This window comes from Ostrea edulis, chromosome 6 (genome assembly GCF_947568905.1).
Source record: "Ostrea edulis chromosome 6, xbOstEdul1.1, whole genome shotgun sequence".
Taxonomy (NCBI): domain Eukaryota; kingdom Metazoa; phylum Mollusca; class Bivalvia; order Ostreida; family Ostreidae; genus Ostrea; species Ostrea edulis.
Window position 1 is genome coordinate 4087997 of NC_079169.1, and position 20183 is coordinate 4108179.

At 34.7% G+C, this 20183-nt stretch overlaps 1 protein-coding gene across 4 annotated transcripts in view; it reads right to left on the minus strand.

The window, feature by feature from the left end:
• The window catches only part of LOC130047084 (uncharacterized), a 117153-nt gene that overhangs the window by 16963 nt on the left and 80007 nt on the right, over positions 1-20183 (minus strand). For 3 of the 4 annotated variants that reach the window (XR_008796134.1, XR_008796133.1, XM_056141315.1), the window contains exons 41-71: positions 19726-19917; positions 19515-19612; positions 18833-19002; positions 18578-18702; positions 17415-17513; positions 16995-17139; positions 16794-16892; positions 15733-15855; positions 15284-15596; positions 15021-15188; positions 14846-14933; positions 14584-14733; positions 14299-14490; positions 14095-14192; positions 12756-12925; positions 12112-12236; positions 11412-11510; positions 10976-11120; positions 10674-10772; positions 10452-10574; positions 10004-10316; positions 9741-9908; positions 8308-8395; positions 8015-8164; positions 7729-7920; positions 7542-7639; positions 5998-6167; positions 4081-4205; positions 1268-1366; positions 895-1039; positions 701-799 (exon numbers count right to left, since the gene is read on the minus strand). Coding sequence is in view for 2 of the 4 variants with exons in the window: in XM_056141315.1 (XP_055997290.1) it covers positions 701-799; positions 895-1039; positions 1268-1366; positions 4081-4205; positions 5998-6167; positions 7542-7639; positions 7729-7920; positions 8015-8164; positions 8308-8395; positions 9741-9908; positions 10004-10316; positions 10452-10574; positions 10674-10772; positions 10976-11120; positions 11412-11510; positions 12112-12236; positions 12756-12925; positions 14095-14192; positions 14299-14490; positions 14584-14733; positions 14846-14933; positions 15021-15188; positions 15284-15596; positions 15733-15855; positions 16794-16892; positions 16995-17139; positions 17415-17513; positions 18578-18702; positions 18833-19002; positions 19515-19612; positions 19726-19917 (4468 nt within the window). In the remaining 2 variants the exon portion in view is untranslated. The remainder of the gene's footprint in view (positions 1-700; positions 800-894; positions 1040-1267; positions 1367-4080; positions 4206-5997; positions 6168-7541; positions 7640-7728; positions 7921-8014; positions 8165-8307; positions 8396-9740; positions 9909-10003; positions 10317-10451; positions 10575-10673; positions 10773-10975; positions 11121-11411; positions 11511-12111; positions 12237-12755; positions 12926-14094; positions 14193-14298; positions 14491-14583; positions 14734-14845; positions 14934-15020; positions 15189-15283; positions 15597-15732; positions 15856-16793; positions 16893-16994; positions 17140-17414; positions 17514-18577; positions 18703-18832; positions 19003-19514; positions 19613-19725; positions 19918-20183) is intronic. The other variant, XM_056141316.1, reaches the window with a different exon arrangement.

Genomic DNA, 20183 nt, shown 5'->3' on the forward strand with positions numbered 1-20183 from the left:
GACCAGTTGTTTTAAGATGATTTTTAAAGATTTTTGAAGTTCATATTCCTATATAGAATTTTGATACTCTATTGATTACGTATCTGATTTGCTGACTGTTGTGTCCCCCACTCTTCCCCATGGGACCATGATTTGAATAAAGTCCAATCTACACTACAGGAGGATATGACTAATCAAGGCCCCCTGTTATTCTTGAGAAGTTTCCTATGCAAAACTTTGATCTCGGAGTGTAGCCCCTACCTACCTTGGAGGCCACGATTTGAACAATTTTGATTCTATACTCATTAAGGAAGCTTTCACTAAGTTTTGTTCTATTTGGTCTAGTGGTTCTTAAGAAGATCTTTAAAAGAAACTTTCATATTTCACTTTCTTAATTATCTCCCCTTTGAAAAGGATGCGACCCTATATTTACATAAATTTGAATTCCCTTTACCCGAGGATGCTTAAGAGTAAGTTTGGTTGAAATTATCCCGGTGGTTCTGGAGATGAAGTAAAAAAATGTGTAAATTTTACAAACAGATCAACAGACAGACACCAGGCAACAGGTGATCAGAAAAGTTTGAAAAATAAGAATAAAAATAATATAGAAAGCTAGGAAATAATCTACCCCAACATTTATAATGAATGGTAGCAAAAAAAAATTCACAAATGAAACAGGATAAAATTCAAAATTCTATAACTATACTTGTCATTTAAAAACCTGATATAAGGAGTGTTTGAGGGAATGTGGTATTTTGCCCCCGGATCAAAGTCCTCCTCTGTCCTGGCGACCGGGGGAGACACGCCTTGGTATTTACACCTGTCAAGATATAGAAAAAACTTAATATTATCTCTTCCCATGTAACCTGTAAACTTGTATTTTTCAGTACTATTTGCCAGCATTAGTTGACCAACCTCAACTCCCACCACTTCTGGTTGTATTTGTCAGGAGTTGTCTCCCCGCTAAACACACTCCATCTCCACTGGTCAATCAGGTAGCCAAAGGGAAGGAAGGCGATCTTCTCTAGTGCCATTTTCATCAGAAAATTCAAGTCAGTCTCTGACGAGGATAATTGGAGGTCACTTTTATATGTCAATTCATCACAAAGAAAGAATTACTTACATCCAGATATTGTTTTATGCCTTAATCCATCACAAATTGTCAAAATCTATCTTTTACTAATTTGTACATTTTAATGTTTTAAAAATATCAACAATTTAAAAAAAAAAAAAAAATTCTTACAGCAAAATCGTACTGACAAATGACATCCTACAACAATAGACAAACCTTGGTCATTGGTTAGATTTTGAAGAAGTCCAATTCTATGTAAATGTTTGGGTGTTGAGACTGAGAGAGCCATTGTGTCACCTATAGCTTCATGAAAACCTGTGACACAATTCAAATTCAAGTTATCATTTGTTCCCGTATCAAATGCATTCCATTAAAACAGTTGTAACCCTATATTCTTGCCTGAAGTAGAGTTCTATAAAATGGTTTATTGCTTCATAAATGTATATTTATACTATTAGGCTATGCCTGATCCCAGTCTGTTTATTAAATAAATCAAAGTACAGAAGGTAGTCTCGGGAGTTGAACTTTTTGAAACATTCGAAGAAAAAAAATTAATCGCTGTATACATCAAAATAATTCCATTGTTTTTGCTTTTCTTAAATTTACATGTAATATTGATTTATTTTCAATGAATTTGCACATTTAATATTATTTTAATGAATGTTTACTATATGCAGACACTATGATATGCTATGGAGTATATATTAACTTTCAACCCCTGTAATCAACAATGACCTCCTCCATATACTGTCAGATGGCTACCGTGTGATGCACGTTAAAAAATATAAATGAAAGAAAATACTTGTGTAAATATATCTTTTCCTTTCATTTTGTAAAACCAAAACATACACACAATGTATATATAATGCTCTCTTTAATTGTTTTGTCTGTTGGAATTCCCATGGGCACGAATTGTGCTCCTTTGTTAGCTGACCTGTTTTTATATTCATATGAAGCAGAATTTATTCAAAAACTTCTACGTGAAAAGAAAAAATCTCTCGCTGTGACCTTCAATTCGACTTTTAGATATATCGATGACGTTTTGTCTATTAACAATGATAGCTTTCATTCATATGCCGATTTGATATATCCCTGTGAGCTCGAAATAAAGGACACCACAGAGTCGTCCACTTCTGCTTCATACTTAGATATTTTATTGAAAGTAGACATTAACGGCAAACTGACAACTCAACTGTATGACAAACGGGATGATTTCAGCTTCTCCTCGTCAACTTCCCACATTTATGTAGCAATATTCCATTATCACCTGCATATGGTGTTTATATATCTCAACTGATTCGATATGCAAGAGCTTGTTCTGGGTATAGTCAGTTTTTAAATCGAGGTAAGCTACTGACAAACAAGTTGATGGTACAGGGATTTCAACAGTCTAGATTGAAGTCAGCATTTCGCAAATTCTATGGTCGTTATAACGATCTAGTTCGTCAATACGACCTCGCATTGGGTCAAATGCTGTCTGACGTGTTTCATACCGATTGTTAAGCCGTTCTTGGCACACTGATTTGACTGCGAATAACTCTGTTTACCTGATCAGGATATGGGGCTCACGGCGGGTGTGACAGGTCAACAGGGGATGCTTACTCCTCCTAGGCACCTGATCCCACCTCTGGTGTGTCCAGGGGTCCGTGTTTGGCCAACTATCTATTTTGTATTGCTTGTAGGGGTTATGAGATTGATCACTGTTCGTTATCTTCACCTTGCATTGTATGGAGAACATTTTCTGGGACATACATTATTTCAAACAAAACGATGTGAAGAGGTAGACTGTAGAGTAACAGTATCATATGACAATTACCGTCAATTGAAAGACTCCTTGATAAGATATTCAGAGGTAGACAAACGTGTGTTATATATCTCAATAAGATATTCAGAGATAGACAAATGTGTGATATATCTCAATAAGATATTCAGAGATAGACAAACGTGTGTTATATATCTCAATAAGATATTCAGAGATAGACAAATGTGTGTTATACATCTCAATAAGATATTCAGAGATAGACAAATGTGTGTTATATATCTCAATAAGATATTCAGAGGTAGACAAACGTGTGTTATATATCTCAATAAGATATTCAGAGATAAACAAACGTGTGTTATATATCTCAATAAGATGTTCAGAGATAGACAAACGTGTGTTATATATCTCAATAAGATGTTCAGAGATAGACAAATGTGTGTTATATATCTCAATAAGATGTTCAGAGATAGACAAACGTGTGTTATATATCTCAATAAGATATTCAGAGATAGACAAACGTGTGCTATATATCTCAATAAGATATTCAGAGATAGACAAACGTGTGTTATATACCTCAATAAGATATTCAGAGATAGACAAATGGGTGTTATATATCTCAATAAGATATTCAGAGATAGACAAATGTGTGTTATATATCTCAATAAGATATTCAGAGATAGACAAACGTGTGTTATATATCTCAATAAGATATTCAGAGATAGACAAACGTGTGTTATATATCTCAATAAGATATTCAGAGATAGACAAACGTGTGATATATATCTCAATAAGATGTTCAGAGATAGACAAATGTGTGTTATATATCTCATTAAGATATTCAGAGATAGACAAATGTGTGTTATATATCTCATTAAGATATTCAGAGATAGACAAATGTGTGTTATATATCTCATTAAGATATTCAGAGATAGACAAATGTGTGTTATATATCTCATTAAGATATTCAGAGATAGACAAATGTGTGTTAAATATCTCAATAAGATATTCAGAGATAGACAAATGTGTGTTATATATCTCAATAAGATGTTCAGAGATAGACAAATGTGTGTTATATATCTCATTAAGAGAAGTAAATCAACAACCTACATCACACACCAGAACACTGAGAGGAATGCTTACTGATGGCTCCATGGTTACCAGCAACACAAAAAAACCCTCTGCCACAATTATCCTTCTTGATGATTTTCATATAAAGAATTTCAATAAAAGAGTGAAATTGGTTGATTGAATGTGGTGCTAGTACAACCTGGATTGGCTCCTTCTCTGAAGGCAACAGGCTGGTCCATGTACTGCAGATAATACTGTATGTGTCCCATCTCATGATGGATGGTGATTAGGTCCTCCATTGTGGTGTCTGTACACATCTTGATTCTAAAATTTCATACAAAGAAGTCAGCAATGGTTGGGCAATACATAGCAAATTAATATAATGACTGACCCGAGCTGATTAATGAATAAAGAATTTTCTTAATAATGTATTCCAAATGGATGATGTATTTATGTACATTGTATCTAGTATAAACTTTATCCCATTCTTATTTAAAAACAGTAAATTTAAATCCTTTGTACAGTTTCAGAGGAAAGTTATATACTTGTATATTATTTTGGTTTAACTTTATTCTAAAATGCAGAGCTCCAGATAATGTGCGTATCAGCGTAAATACTCATTAAATTTGACCAAATACGCATTAAAATTTAAAATTAGATGTACATCTATGCATTCCCAAACGTAAATACACTTTACACTCCTAAAGTAATGCGTAGAGGTAACTCAATACACAACTGTATAAGCCTAATTGTTATACTTCTTTCTTAAATAAACAGGTAGAGTGCAGTAGAAAGCACATAAAAACTTATCGTAAACGATTGATTGATGGCACAGAAAATGGTACCGGACAAACAATATATAAGATAAGATAAGATAGGTTTATTCCAATTTTGGGCCCAGAGGGCATAACAGTAAGACAGTTTATAAAGAAGGAAATTCAAAAAAGAAAGAAAGTTTACAAACTTACTAAGTTTTTACTGAAAGGTCGCTCCTGCAGCATTGTCTTGCTAACCATTTGCAAGAATGGGAGTCACACATTTATCTATCGACTTCCGTCACACATGCATTCGTTTTACACAGATGGATGAAAACCAATTCTTGGTTAACAGTACAAGGTGAGGGGAATCTGACAGTAATTTGCAGTGAAAACAAAGTGCAAAAATATATATGGGCAGAATTAGGTTCGTCTAAATTTTAAAAAATGCTATAGAAAGTCACAAATACTTTAGACTGAAACTGATATTTTTTTGGTTTAAATGGTTTTAGTTTCTCGGTTATAACAGTTTAATTTACAATATGACAAATAGTTTTGTTGTTTATTTGGTGTTTATGAAATGTTTTCAATACTGTACAATCACAGGGTCTTCTTATCCATTTTGTTCTCAATCTATATGTTATATATAAATTATATAAATAGATTGAGAACAAAATGGATAAGAAGACCCTGTGGTACAATAAATGATTGTATGTTTATGGGTGAAAATCCTTTGTAGTTCTTTTTATTATAAACTCTTCATTGTCATTGGGATTTTGAAATTTATTGTGGAGGTATTAAATTTTGATATGTCAGACACTCAGTCATATAATATCTGATTATATTTAAACTAAGTGATTAAAATTCTGTATTTAAGTGGCAAAACAGCAAAGATAATCAGAAATTAACAAAAAACTCTTTTGACTTTTTCTGAAAAGCAAAATACTCATTGATTTGAAAATCAGGGGGTAAATACTCTTTGTGGTAACAAATTATCTGGAGCTTTGAAAAAGTGGTTTTATTTTACAATTAATTGAACAGAATTGTCTCTGAATGATTACAAATGAGCGCTTAAAATCTATTGAAAGCCCTAAGGAAGTCTTTCATTTTCAAATGTTGTTGGAAATATTACCTGAAGTCCTTCTGATTATAGATATCATTATCAAGTTTAACTGAAGTCCTTCTGATGATAGAAATCATTAAATTTTAACTGACGTCCTTCTGATTATAGAAATCATTATTAATTTTAACTGAGGTCCTTCTGATTATAGAAATCATCAATTACCTGAAGTCCTTCTGATGATAGAAATCATCAATACATTTTACCTGAAGTCCTTTTGATTATAGAAATTATTAATTACCTGAAGTCCTTCTGATTATAGAAATCCCAGGCTGAGGCATGGCAAACTACATCACGCCCCTCAGGCTTCACAATCATCGATTTATTCCAGAATGCTTCCGGCATCCGCTTCAGACCAAGAGACGTGAAGAACTCCTCTGCCGTTCTAAACATCCGCAGCGCAGTGTACTTCTTGTAAAAACATTTACAACACTGGTGAGGAACTCTTCAGATTAATTATACATTTCAGTTTACCCGTTGTATTTGACCACGCCCAATTTATCTTTCGGCCAATAACTTCAATGAGAGTTTATAGTGTCCAGTTACTATATACAGTTTTGCTGTGGATAATATGTCAAAGCGAGACAAATGGCCATGCTATATATACACTTCTATTTTCCTATTCTGGAATCATGTTTTGTCTGTATGTTTGTCCTCACATTTTGTCCCTTTTTACTTAGGTCATGCCAATTTTTAATCTAGTTTGTTGGATTTGCCAATTCTATTTGTAATAAATCCAAATTATAATATTTAAAAAAATAATATCCGCCCACATGTCTAAAAATATCAGTGCAATTTTTTTTCAACGTAATACAACAAGCGCACATACACATTGACACACATGGCTGATGAATGATAGAAGCACGGGGTCTCGAGAAAGTTCTTAGCAGTGTAATACATACATTGTTTTAAGTTTTTCACAATGGCTATCTTTAAATGTACGATAATTCAAAACACTGGATTGGAAGTTGTTCCTTATACTGCAATCAAACTGAAAGCCAATGAAACTTTTGATGCTCTATGCGATACTACTATTAAGAGAATATGTGGTAAACAAATGATATCTGATGATTTTAGATCTTTATTCTTAAGCACTCAATCTTTGAAATCACACTTAATTCAATTTAAAAAATATATTTATATCTTTTGTATTCGCTCGCCTTATAAATTTTATCTCAAAAATGAAAAATAATATTTGTGAAATAATTTCGCCCCCTCGCCTCACCTTTTTGTTTTAAAATCCAAAGAACTATTTTACAAATTGGTGTGGCCTTACTAAATTATAATATTAAATTACATTTAAGTTGGGAGAATTTCAATATAGTTTATGGGCTAAATTCTAGGCTTTATAGGAGAATGTATTTGTCATTGTTATATACTCAATCTGGTAATAAATTTATAAAGAGTTGCTAATCTTATTTTCACTACCATGAGTTTATTTTCAAGTCTCTAATCAAAGTGTAGTTAGGTTGTTTCAAAGTCACCACTATAAAATAAAACAAACACAATGCGAAGTACAGAGTATATGAATGCCAGACCCGTTACACCAAAGTTAGCAGGCTTCAAGCTTGTCTGACTAACAGTCTCACTCAGATGTATGACCTTCACACTCCGATTATTTCATCATCACTGAATCCATAGCATTAAAACTGATGGTCAAAATAATTAATATCTTCTCTATCTACCATATACAATCAATGAACCAATGATAGGAGAAATCTGAGTTATTTTCTTTCACTTTGATTAAATTACGATCCATCAAACTGTATGTACTATACAACATACCTTCTCTTTTAGAACTGGGGTGATATCAACATTTGCTTTATTTTTAAATGGTATCACCAAATCATAAATATTCTGCCATTCTTGAGCCCACATATTTCCTGAAATGAGTTGCAAGTTAAAATGTGTCCAAACTAAAACTTATCTACATACATTAAATCCAAAAATTCAAACACAATAGTATACTTGCCTAACAAGTGAGCTGGAATGTGGCCTGAGACAGGGAAGTTCTCTGTACCGTACTGTTTTCTCAATTCTTTCCGCACGTAGGTATGGAGCTCCTGATACAATGGTTTCAACTGTTCTAGAAGTCCTTTCAAGTCTTCCTGGAACGTGTCACTTTCATATTTCGACCTCCAATATTCTCCAGTATCATTATAGCCTTCAAAAATATTATTTCAATTATATATTTCTTTTCTACATCAAATATACCTGCCATGTATATATTCAAGATTTCATCTCAACTCCATACTTACCCATGTTCAGTTCTCTTACGCCTTCGTTACTCAGTTTCACAAAATCAGAATATTTCTCCTTCATCTTCTTCCCACTGACGTCTCTCCAGCCTTCCCACACCGTCTTTAGTTCCGTAAAGTTCCGGGATGTCGACATTATTCGGTACATATCTATCAACATTAAAAAGAGATTTCATTCGAGAACAGTATTCACACGTGAAAATCCCTATTACATTAAAGAGTTTGCTTCTAACAATTTGAAAATGGTTACTGGGTTCCAAATTAAGGGTAAATATACTCAGAAATAATATTACCTGGATCAAGTGACAGACAAGTATCACTGGTCACACATAACCGAGCTTTCCCATATATTCCTTCAATTTCCGACTGTAGCTCATTCAACTACGAAAAAAGAATTCCATGGAATCAGGGAATAAAACAAGATCACTAACACTAATGGATGCTCCCTGAACTGCATCTAACCAATGAAGTACTTCATATGATAAATGGCTTGCAAATTGACCAATACCTGTTGAAATGAAGATTTTTTCATATGTAAAATATATGTTCTAAGTGACCTTGATCTCTATAAAATGACCTTGAGTGACCTTTGTCTGAAATCCATTTGCCTATTACTTATTTGTGTGATATACAAACATGATGAATACCTGTTCAAAAACAGTTGAAATAAGCAACTTTTTCCTTGGGTAAAATACATGTTCTGAGTGACCTCGACCTTTTCAAAATGACCTTCAGAGACCTTGGACGAACTTGTTTCATCAAGCTGGTTGATATTTCCAGAAGCGGGTAAGTAACCTGTTTCAAGTATTTTTAAGCCGCCGGTAAACCAGAAAGTATTACCCGGATCGCCCGATGAATTTAGAGCGGGCACATGTAAAACAATATGGCAAAAAATAGAGATAGACATTTTCTTGCTCCTTATTTAACCATTTTTCATTCATTAATAGAGTTTAAATTTCAATTAGCATAAAGTTGTGAGGTAAGAGTTAAGCTTTTTGACATTTTTGTTTCCAAATGCTCGATAATATGAACACTGCTTCTCTGTGGAAGTTTCAGCTTAGTCTGCATTGTTTGTGAACAAAATGTTTGTCTATGAATAGAAAACTGATTATCAATTATGACTTGGGTTACATTTTATGAAATCTGTTTTGAAGATTTTCTTTGAAAAATACATAAATTTTGTTTTTACAATTTGATAGATATTTGGCCTATTTCCCACTCGTTTCACAAGACAAACAGGGTAAAAAAGTCATGTGATAAAAGTGAACTTGGTCGTAGCCCGGATTTCCTAAACAAGTGCGCCTCTTGGTCCAAAATATCAGCAACTGTTGAAATGGGTGTTTTTACACACATAAGGTATGTATTCTAAGTTACCTTGACCTTTACAAAATGACCGAGTGACCCTTGTCTTTTGATTATTTGTGTGATATATGACCAATACATGTCCAAAAAGTGTTAAAATGACTAAGGAACTTTTTCCTCATATAAGGTTTACGTTCCAAGTGACCTTGACCTTTCCAAAATGACCTTGGTCCAAAAGTCCCTGTTCAAAGGAATATTTGTGATTAATTATGATCAATTACCAATGAAAGGTTTAGGAGACGTACTTGACTTGGACCAACAGACACATAACAGCAACTATATACTCTACTGAAAATTTGTCCAGAAGCATACATATAGAAAAGTGTGTATACTATTGTTTCACTCATGACAGTAAAGAATGTACCTTTTGCAGCTTTGATTTATCTGTAAGAGCACTTGTTCCAATATCAGACACTTTGAACAACTCCCTCCCAATTATTGACGTTTGTGGAATGTTCAAAGCATGCAGCAAGTAAGAAGCTTTCCTCGCAGAATCTTTCTCGTATTCAGCGAGTTCAAACCGTGCTTTCACCTGTAATGCAGATGAAATATGATCACTTGAGACTATAAGGTCTTACATTAATTACATGGTACTTGACAGTGCACATTCATTGCACAAACTATTACCTGCTTCTGAGCATTTTCATCGGTGATATTTGTCGCGTACGTCCACTCCACCTCAGTTTCTTCACTGAACTTTATCTGTGCTATCTGGTTGTTCTCTTCCAGCCATTGCTTGGCTGTGTTCACATCTACCTTCTCTAGAAAAGTTGGACATTCCATCCTCCAGCCACCTGTCTCATTTTGATTTTGAACTTTCAGCCATTCTAACAGAGGACTAAAATACTCGATCAGAGGACCAACGTCCATCTTTCTTTGTCCCGTTAATTTCTCCATCGCTTGTTGCCATGGTAGAGATGATCCTAATTTCAGCATATCACTAAATGAAAACCCCCAAAATATCAATCCCAAAAATATCAAATCTTGAGAAGAAATGCATTACAATATGTACAGTACAATATTCATAGCAGAAAGCAAACACCATCTTCAATCCATAGAAACAAAGAACCCCTACCCTAGCTTCTTGCCGGCTGCTTTGGACTGGTAAATGTCACACTGATAGAGTGGACCTGTTTGTCCAGCCTCCTTACACAAGGCTTTGTGGAACTGGAACTGTATCACAAAACTCACAAAGTATCTGTAATAAATCAAAATCTTCTCCAAATTATAAAATGTATTGTATTTGAATATTTTATATTATACTCATGTTTGATTAATGCTGTCATTCATTAATAACCTGATGTATGGTGTATTGGAAGGAATGTGGTATTTAGCACCAGGATCAAAATCTTCTTTTCTTCTTTCCACTGGTGGAGAGATACCTTGGTACTTGCATCTAAATCCATAATTAAATAGTCTCTTAAAACAACACACAATTAAATAGTTTCTTAAAACAATATACAATTAAATAGTTTCTTAATACAACACACAATTAAATACTTTCTTAAAACAACAATCATAACTAGCAAATTAGGATTGAGAAATTATGGGCTACACATATTTTTTCATGTAAATTTAATACATATTTTTGTCTCATACCTGAGTGCCCACCATTTGTTGTTATAATTGTCAGGAGTTGTCTCCCCACTAAACACACTCCACCTCCACTGGTCAATCAGGTAGCCAAAGGGGAGGAAAGCAATCTTTTCCAGAGCCATTTTCATCAAATAATTCAGGTCGGTCTCTGGTTAATGAAAACTGCTTGCAAATTATCATTTCATGTACAAGTGTAGAATTCTTAAATGTAAAACAATAAACTAAGAAACAAATCATTCAACCTTCAACAAATCAATATCAATCATCTAACTATTTCAAATTTCTTTGTCTTATATCCACATTGCATGTTCATATATAATTTTGATTTATGGAAAGCTGGTGTGGAACTCCTAGGTATGCGAATTCAAGCTGCAACAAGACAAAAGTATTCCTCACAAAACTCCTGCATAAGAATCTGCGTACAAGCTTATACATGTACCTCGACTATTCTGTAGGTTTCCAAGGAGTCCTATTTTCTGTAAATGTTGGGGAGTAGATGCAGACAAAGCCATGGTGTCTCCGATCGCCTCGTGGAAACCTTCAATGGAACGCTATTGTATAATGGCTATAATCTATAGATCATCTATGACACTGTATATGCGAAGACCCTTAACTCATAAAGCTATTGGTCATCTATGACTTTTCTGTGAAATGATGCAACAGTCAGCACTATATGGAGTTGAACTAGAGGCACCCATGAATCAAATGCAAATTGACTGATGTCAATTTAGGCACTTTGTCGCTTATGCTCAATTAACAATATTGAATTCTGTATCAGAATAATAATGCTACCAATTCAATCAATTAAATTTTTTTTCAAAATGCATGATTATCAATGATATGATATAGTCTGAAATGTGTAATAATTGATTTGTAAATCATTTAATTTTTTGCTAAAAAGATGATACCACAATTCTGATTTGTTGAAATTAAGTTGATACTACATCAACCAGATAAGAAATGATTCTGACATTTATTTCTGATGAATAAAAAATTAGTCCAAAAAGTTATTCATCAATTCAATCAAACCCCATTAAGATATGTCGAAGTCCAAAGATCTTACATATAATACAGGCAAAACCTGAATCAGAGGTATTAACAGAGTGAAATCGGTTGATTGAATGCGGTGCTAGTACAACCTGGATTGGCTCCTTCTCTGAAGGCAACAGGCTGGTCCATGTACTGCAGATAATACTGTATGTGTCCCATCTCATGATGGATGGTGATCAGGTCCTCCATTGTAATGTCTGTACACATCTTGATTCTAAAATTCATACAAAGAAGTCAGAAATGGTTGGGCAATACATAGCAAATTCAAACAAGACCTCGGCAGGGCATGTCCCCTCGTAATGAGTGTCTAAAAGCTTTTTCTATGAAATCCTGTAGTGACCTTGACCTTTGGACCCCAAAACCAACAGGATTCTTTCTTTATTGACAAAGCTGCAGATGTACAGGTGAACTATGAAATCTAATTGAACAAAAAATGTGACATGTTGAGCGTTTACAAGCTCAGTGTTTTCCACACATAAACACACACAGACAAACACACATACTTAATACCAACATATGAACAATCCCATTAATTACTGTATCCCCTCTTGCAATGAATTGTGAGGTGATAATTCTATCACCTGAAGTCTCCCTGATTACAGGAATCATTAATAAATTTTACCTGAAGTCCTTCTGATTATAGAAATCCTCAATAAATTTTACATGAAGTCCTTCTGATTATAGAAAACATTAATTACCTGAAGTCCTTCTAATTATAGAAATCATTAATTACCTGAAGTCCTTCTGATTATAGAAATCCCAGGCTGAGGCATGACAAACTACATCACGCCCCTCAGGTTTCACAATCATCGATTTATTCCAGAATGCTTCCGGCATCCGCTTCAGACCAAGAGACGTGAAGAACTCCTCTGCTGTTTTGAACATCCTCAGTGCATTGAAGTTCTGGTGAAACACAGATTACATGATATAATCCTACTGATGACCTGATGACATACTGTCAAGGTTACCGTACAAAGAAGTTTTTGCACAAAATAGTGATGGTTCGATAATTATAATTAATCATGGTAATACATGTATATTCCATGAAAATATTTCTAAACAAATTATCTTTATTTCATCTCTTAAACATATAAAAACAATCTTGCTGTCTTAAAAATGTTTTCACATCCAAAATTTAATCATTGCATATTTTAGGATCAGCACTAGGTCATGCTGGTAGAAAAATGACTTGTTCTCCAATACAAATCCGTTCTATCACAGTGACTTCTCCAATACAGTCCGTTCTATCACAGTGACTTCTCCAATACAGTCCATTCTATCAGTGATTACTTCTCCAATACAGCCCGTTCTATCAGTGACTTCTCCAATACAGCCCGTTCTATCACAGTGACTTCTCCAATACAGTCCGTTCTATCAGTGACTTCTCCAATACAGTCCATTCTATCAGTGATTACTTCTCCAATACAGTCCATTCTATCAGTGACTTCTCCAATACAACCCGTTCTATCACAGTGACTTCTCCAACACAGTCCGTTCTATCACAGCTCCTTCCTCTCCAATACAGTCCGTTCTATCACAGCTCCTTCCTCTCCAATACAGTCCATTCTATCAGTGACTTCTCCAATACAGCCCGTTCTATCACAGTGACTTCTCCAATACAGTCCGTTCTATCAGTGACTTCTCCAATACAGTCCGTTCTATCACAGCTCCTTCCTCTCCAATACAGTCCGTTCTATCACAGTGACTTCTCCAATACAGTCCGTTCTATCAGTAACTTCTTCAATACAGTCCGTTCTATCTCAGTGACTTCCTCTCTGATACATTAAATATGGATAAGCTTTTCCTTTGGTTCAGTAGACTTGGCATTAAAAACAACTTAAAGTTTACCAGAGACACCGTAAACTTTGGCGCAACATAAACTACTCATGCCATTAATTGTCTTTAATTCTGCTGTTTTGTGATTGCACAAGCCACAATATTTTTAATCTAATTGTAGGGAACAAAATTATGTGGGTGCATAGACAAAACCTAAATATAATTTTCTCAATCAAGTCATAGGTAATAAAATCCTTTCTATTTAATATCATATCTATTGCATGACTTGTATTTACCTTCTGCTTCAGAACTGGAGTGATATCAACATTTGCTTTATTTTTAAATGGTATCACCAAATCATAGATATTCTGCCATTGTTGAGCCCACATGTTTCCTGAAAAAAAGTTTTCAAGTAAAATTTCTCCAAACTAAAACTTGTTACTCAATGTATACATGAAATCCAAAATTGAAATTAATTTTAATACCATACATGTACTTGCCTAACAAGTGAGCTGGAATGTGGCCTGAGACAGGGAAGTTCTCTGTACCGTACTGTTTTCTCAATTCTTTCCGCACGTAGGTATGGAGCTCCTGATACAATGGTTTCAGCTGTTCCAGAAGTCCTTTCAAGTCTTCCTGGAACGTGTCACTTTCATATTTCGACCTCCAATATTCTCCAGTATCATTATAGCCTTCAAAAATATTATTTAATTATATATTTCTTTTCTACATCAAATATACCTGCCATGTATATATTCAAGATTTCATCTCAACTCCATACTTACCCATGTTCAGTTCTCTTACGCCTTCGTTACTCAGTTTCACAAAATCAGAATATTTCTCCTTCATCTTCTTCCCACTGACGTCTCTCCAGCCTTCCCACACCGTCTTTAGTTCCGTAAAGTTCCGGGATGACGACATTATTCGGGACATATCTGTCATGCGTATTTGGATATATTTCACACAAAAGCATTCCTTCATGTATAGCATGTGCATGTATTGCAATCGGGCTTCACAATTAAACCTGCATAAACTTTGAAATCTTACCTGGATCAAGTGAAAGACACGAGTCATTGGTCACACAAAACTGAGCTTTCGCATATATTCCTTCTATTTCCGACTGTAGCTCATTCAACTATAGATATTAAATATTTCATCATCAAAACTGAAAACATTGAAACTGAAATTCAAGTGGTCTGACTTTTCAAAATGTAAAAGAAACCTTTTGCAGCTTTAATTTGTCCGTGAGAGCACTTGTTCCAATGTCAGACACTTTGAACAACTCCCTCCCAGTTATAGATGTTCGTGGAATGTTCAAAGCCTGCAGCAAGTAAGAAGCTTTCCTCGCAGAATCTTTCTCGTATTCAGCGAGTTCAAACCGTGCTTTTACCTGTAATACAGATGAAATATGATCACTTGAGACTATAAGGTCTTACATTAATTACATGGTACTTGACAGTGCACATTCACTGCACAAACTATTACCTGCTTCTGAGCATTTTCATCGGTGATATTTGTCGCGTACGTCCACTCCACCTCAGTTTCTTCACTGAACTTTATCTGTGCTATCTGGTTGTTCACTTCCAGCCATTGCTTGGCTGCATTCACATCTACCTTCTCTAGAAAAGTTGGACATTCCATCCCCCAGCCACCTGTCTCATTTTGATTTTGAACTTTCAGCCATTCTAACAGAGGACTAAAATACTCGATCAGAGGACCAACGTCCATCTTTCTTTGTCCCGTTAATTTCTCCATCGCATGTTGCCATGGTAGAGATGATCCTAATTTCAGCATATCACTAAATGAAAACCCCCAAAAATATCAATCCCAAAAATATCAGATCTTCAGAAGGAATGTGTTACAATATGTAGAGTACAATATTCATAGCAGAAAGCAAACACCATCTTCAATCCATAGAAACAAAGAACCCCTACCCTAGCTTCTTGCCGGCTGCTTTGGACTGGTAAATATCACACTGATAGAGTGGACCTGTTTGTCCAGCCTCCTCACACAAGGCTTTGTGGAACTGGAACTGTATCACAAAACTCACAAAGTATCTGTAATAAATCAAAATCTTCTCCAAATTATAAAATGTAGTCTCTGAACATTTCAGATTACTGTAACTGTACTGTAATAAAGTGAATAATCTACATTATAGTGATGTACATGAAGTACTGTAAATAGGGAAATATTTGCTTGGGTTTTATTTTTGCTATTTTCATGATTATATTAATGATCTAAAAATTAAAACCAATGCAAAATGCAGAGTTTTCAAAGTATTCCGGAGTAAACATGAACTATTCGAAAGGGTTTATCCACGACATTGAAACCATCGTTAAATACCGAATGATAAAAATTGTGAAATTTTAGCCCCGCAAAATTAAAGCCCTTTACAGTATTTGTCATTTGTACATATTGATATTGTATTCTCTTTAGTATTTGTCATTTGTACATATTGATATTGTATTGAACTCTTTAAGTTGCATTACCCTGTTCACCGTGAGGTTAACATTGAATCACAGGCTGAAAGAATAAGAATTCCTGGAAATTTCCTTCTTTTTGGGACTTTACTTAAGAGGTACATGTAGATCCTGATATTTTTTGTGAGGTGTAATTTCAAGTATAGTGTTTGATATTTTGTGACTAAAATACATATCCAAGGAATCGAAATTATATTTTTTAATTTAGTAGTAGATGGGGCTCTTTGAATAGCTTATTTAGCATGTGCCCGACTTCAATATAAACAAACTCTTATACGCCTTGCTGGATGGGTAAATAATTTAGGGGTAAGAAAATATCAATTAAGAACAGTACTACATGGTGTGGAAATAAAACCTCTGAGAAGTTTACGTAGAGGGAGCAATGCAAGTCAAAAGCAAGTAATTTTGGTAAGATTATATACATGTAGGCAAAATTAACAGAGTGGAGCAACCTGCACTTTGTAAAGAAATGATGATATCACTGACATATAAACACTGACAGTATTTTAAACAACCTGATATAAGGTGTATTGGATGGGATGTGGTATTTGGCACCGGGATCAAAATCATCTGCTGTTCTTTCTACTGGAGGAGAGATTCCTTGATACTGGCATCTACAAGTATAGACACCATCTATAGCTCCATATATAACTTACAAAATATGAACACTTAAAAACAGATGATTTCACTCAACTTGAAATATTTTTATTTCATACCTGAGTGCCCACCATTTGTCGTTATAATTGTCAGGAGTTGTCTCCCCACTAAACACACTCCATCTCCACTGGTCAATCAGATAACCGAAGGGGAGGAAAGCAATCTTTTCAAGAGCCATTTTCATCAAATAATTCAGGTCGGTCTCTGGTTAAGAAAATCCATGAAAAGTATTTCAATCAAGGAATTTTGCATACATATTCAACGGCTTTCCAGCAAATCACAATAATCAAACCTTTAATCTAATCCAAGCAATATTTCTCCTTGTTGTTTTTTATCATGATGGTCAAACATGATTGTTTGATTGACTGACAACTGCTTTTGATACTAATAAGTATATGTAGTAGCAATATCACTATTGGCTTTTAAAATTCCTTTGGTGGCAATTATGAGAATGATTTCTCTATAAACAGATTTTGAACCTCGGTCATTCTGCAGATTTTCCAGGAGTCCTATTTTGTGTAAGTGCTGTGGTGTGGAGGCAGACAACGCCATAGTATCTCCGATCGCCTCGTGGAACCCTTCAATGGAACAATGTACGTAGTCAAGTTCTTGGATCCATTGGTAATTGAACATACTTTATCGGACTATAAATGAACAATCAGAATCAGGGCACGGTAACTACAGAAGGTGGATCTCCGTACATTTATACAAAAAAGAAATTAATAAAAAACTACGATACAATAACATAGGTTGTCACTGCACCGTTAATCTACCATGACTTTAAATAAAACTCGGTATACATTACACACTACAAAAACATTAAGTAATTTAGAATTTTTCAACAAGACCAATCTTACACCGCAAAATACACTCATCCAATATGTTCTGAAATGGAATAGTAATAAAAGAAAGCATTAATTACCATCTAAATAAACCACCCACTGGTTAAAACACGGCTCTGACTGTTCTTTCAATACTTTCTCTAATAATCAGGGAGTATCAATTAAACATTTCTTGTTCATGTTAATGTTATCAATTTTGAAGAAAGATTTCTCTATCAAATAAAGTATAATTTGAAATGTAAATTCATTTATTTTCTTACATGTTTTTGGTACAATTTTTTCTTCATGATTACCCACGAAAGCATGACCTTGACCTTTGACATATTACAGACATGTTCATTTCACTACAAGGAACATGCAGCTACCTAGTTTGCTTATCATAGCATACTATTCTTCTTCTTTTATCTATCCTATAAGGAGCTGATGGATGAACAGACAGACACAAAAACACTGCACCATTACAAAACACAACCTTTTCAGAATAAGTGTACATAATGTACATATATTAAGTTTGAGTATCCTATTAAACATTATAATTGTATTAATCTATCTTGTTTTGTGCCCATAAGATTATCCATGTAAATTTGACCTTGACCTTTGACCTTGAAAAACAGCAGGCTTTTCTCTCTAATCATTGGGAACAATGTGTAACAAGTTTGATGATGATAGCTTTTTAAGTACTATTTTTATCTGACACAAAGTTGCAGAAAGAAGGGCAGGAGCACTATAATGCGACCATAAAAAAGAAATCTGTAAAATATGGAGGGGTACGACATGGAGGAAGTGAATTGATAAAGTACCAGGATTAGCCCCATTTCTGTAGGTCAGCGACTGGTTCATGTACTGCAGGTAGTACTGTATGTGTCCCATCTCATGGTGCACAGTGATCAGATCCTCCATTGTAATGTCCGTGCACATTTTGATTCTGAAATTCAAAATTCATTTCAGGGTTGCATGAACATTAATTAGAAAATAATTGTGAATACCTCACTCATGTAACATACATGTATATAACAAGGATTGTATTCACATTGATTTTATTTATTCATATCTACCTGAAGTCTTTTCTGTTATAGAAATCCCAGGCAGATGCGTGACAAACCACATCACGCCCCTCAGGTTTAACAATCATTGACTTGTCCCAGAAGGGCTGTGGCATTGCCTTTAATCCCAAGGAGGTGAAAAAATCCTCCGCTGTTTGGAACATGCGAAGGGCTGTATAATTCTACAATTCAAATATAAACATGATGGGCATAAATTTGCAGTATCCATGGTGATTCAGAAGCCAGCTCCCCTAGGATTAGGCTTATTCTGACGATAACAATTATTAGCCATGATAATCTCAACAATTTTAGATTGAGTCAATTTTATGTCAGGTTTTTGCTAGTCTGATCTTTAAACATTCGATTCCAATATCAATAGGATATATTTTCATCTTAAACAGAATCTTTGTGTGAAGTTACACAATCCCGGTAGTAAGTTAGAGACTAGAACCCATATCAATATAACTAACCCACTGATTGAATTTATGACCCCCAACTTTAAGAAAGACAATCTTATTTCAGAATCTAACTGTGCAGTTTCTTGACACCAGGAGGGAAAAGAATTCAGTTAGGATCTGGAAACCAATCCATCTACAAACTTACAGACAGAGAGACGGGCAGATGACTCCCCCATGCCACTTTGTTGCTGAGATAAAAAGAAAAATCAAAGCATGATAATAACTTTTAAACTTACTTTCGCTTTTAATACCGGTGTAATGTCAACATTGGTTTTGCCTTTAAAAGGGATAAGTAGGTCATATAAATTCTGCCATTCCTGTGCCCACATATTTCCTTCAAGAAAAAAAAATTCACAGGGATGAAAAAGAGTATGACCATGCCTTGTATATCCAATGAACTCCTAAAACATCTAAAATGAAACATACAAAATTCTTCATTTCACACACCCAGTATATGAGCTGGAATATGTCCCGAGTCAGGGAACTTGTCGGATCCATATAACTTCCGGAGTTTCATTCGGACGTAAGTGTGCAGTTCCTGATACAGAGGTTTGAGCTGTTCTAGAAGCTGTCGGAGATCTTGCTGGAACGTATCGCTCTCGTAAGCAGCCCTCCAGTAGTCGCCTGTGTCTGTGTAGCCTATAACACAGATCAAAATACGGGAAATGTCTTACAGGGTTTGATGTTTGATGAAATACCATTATACGAGATACCGTTCTGACCATTATGTGTAAACACATCACCCGGTCCTTAACTAAACCAGACACCTGGGTCGGTATCTATTCATTACAAGACAATGTTTTCATCTGGTGGTTGTTTGTTGTCGTATATCCCATTTGAGAATTTTTCACTCATATTGGGACATCATCAGCTGTACATGTAGAATATGAACTTAAAAACATAGG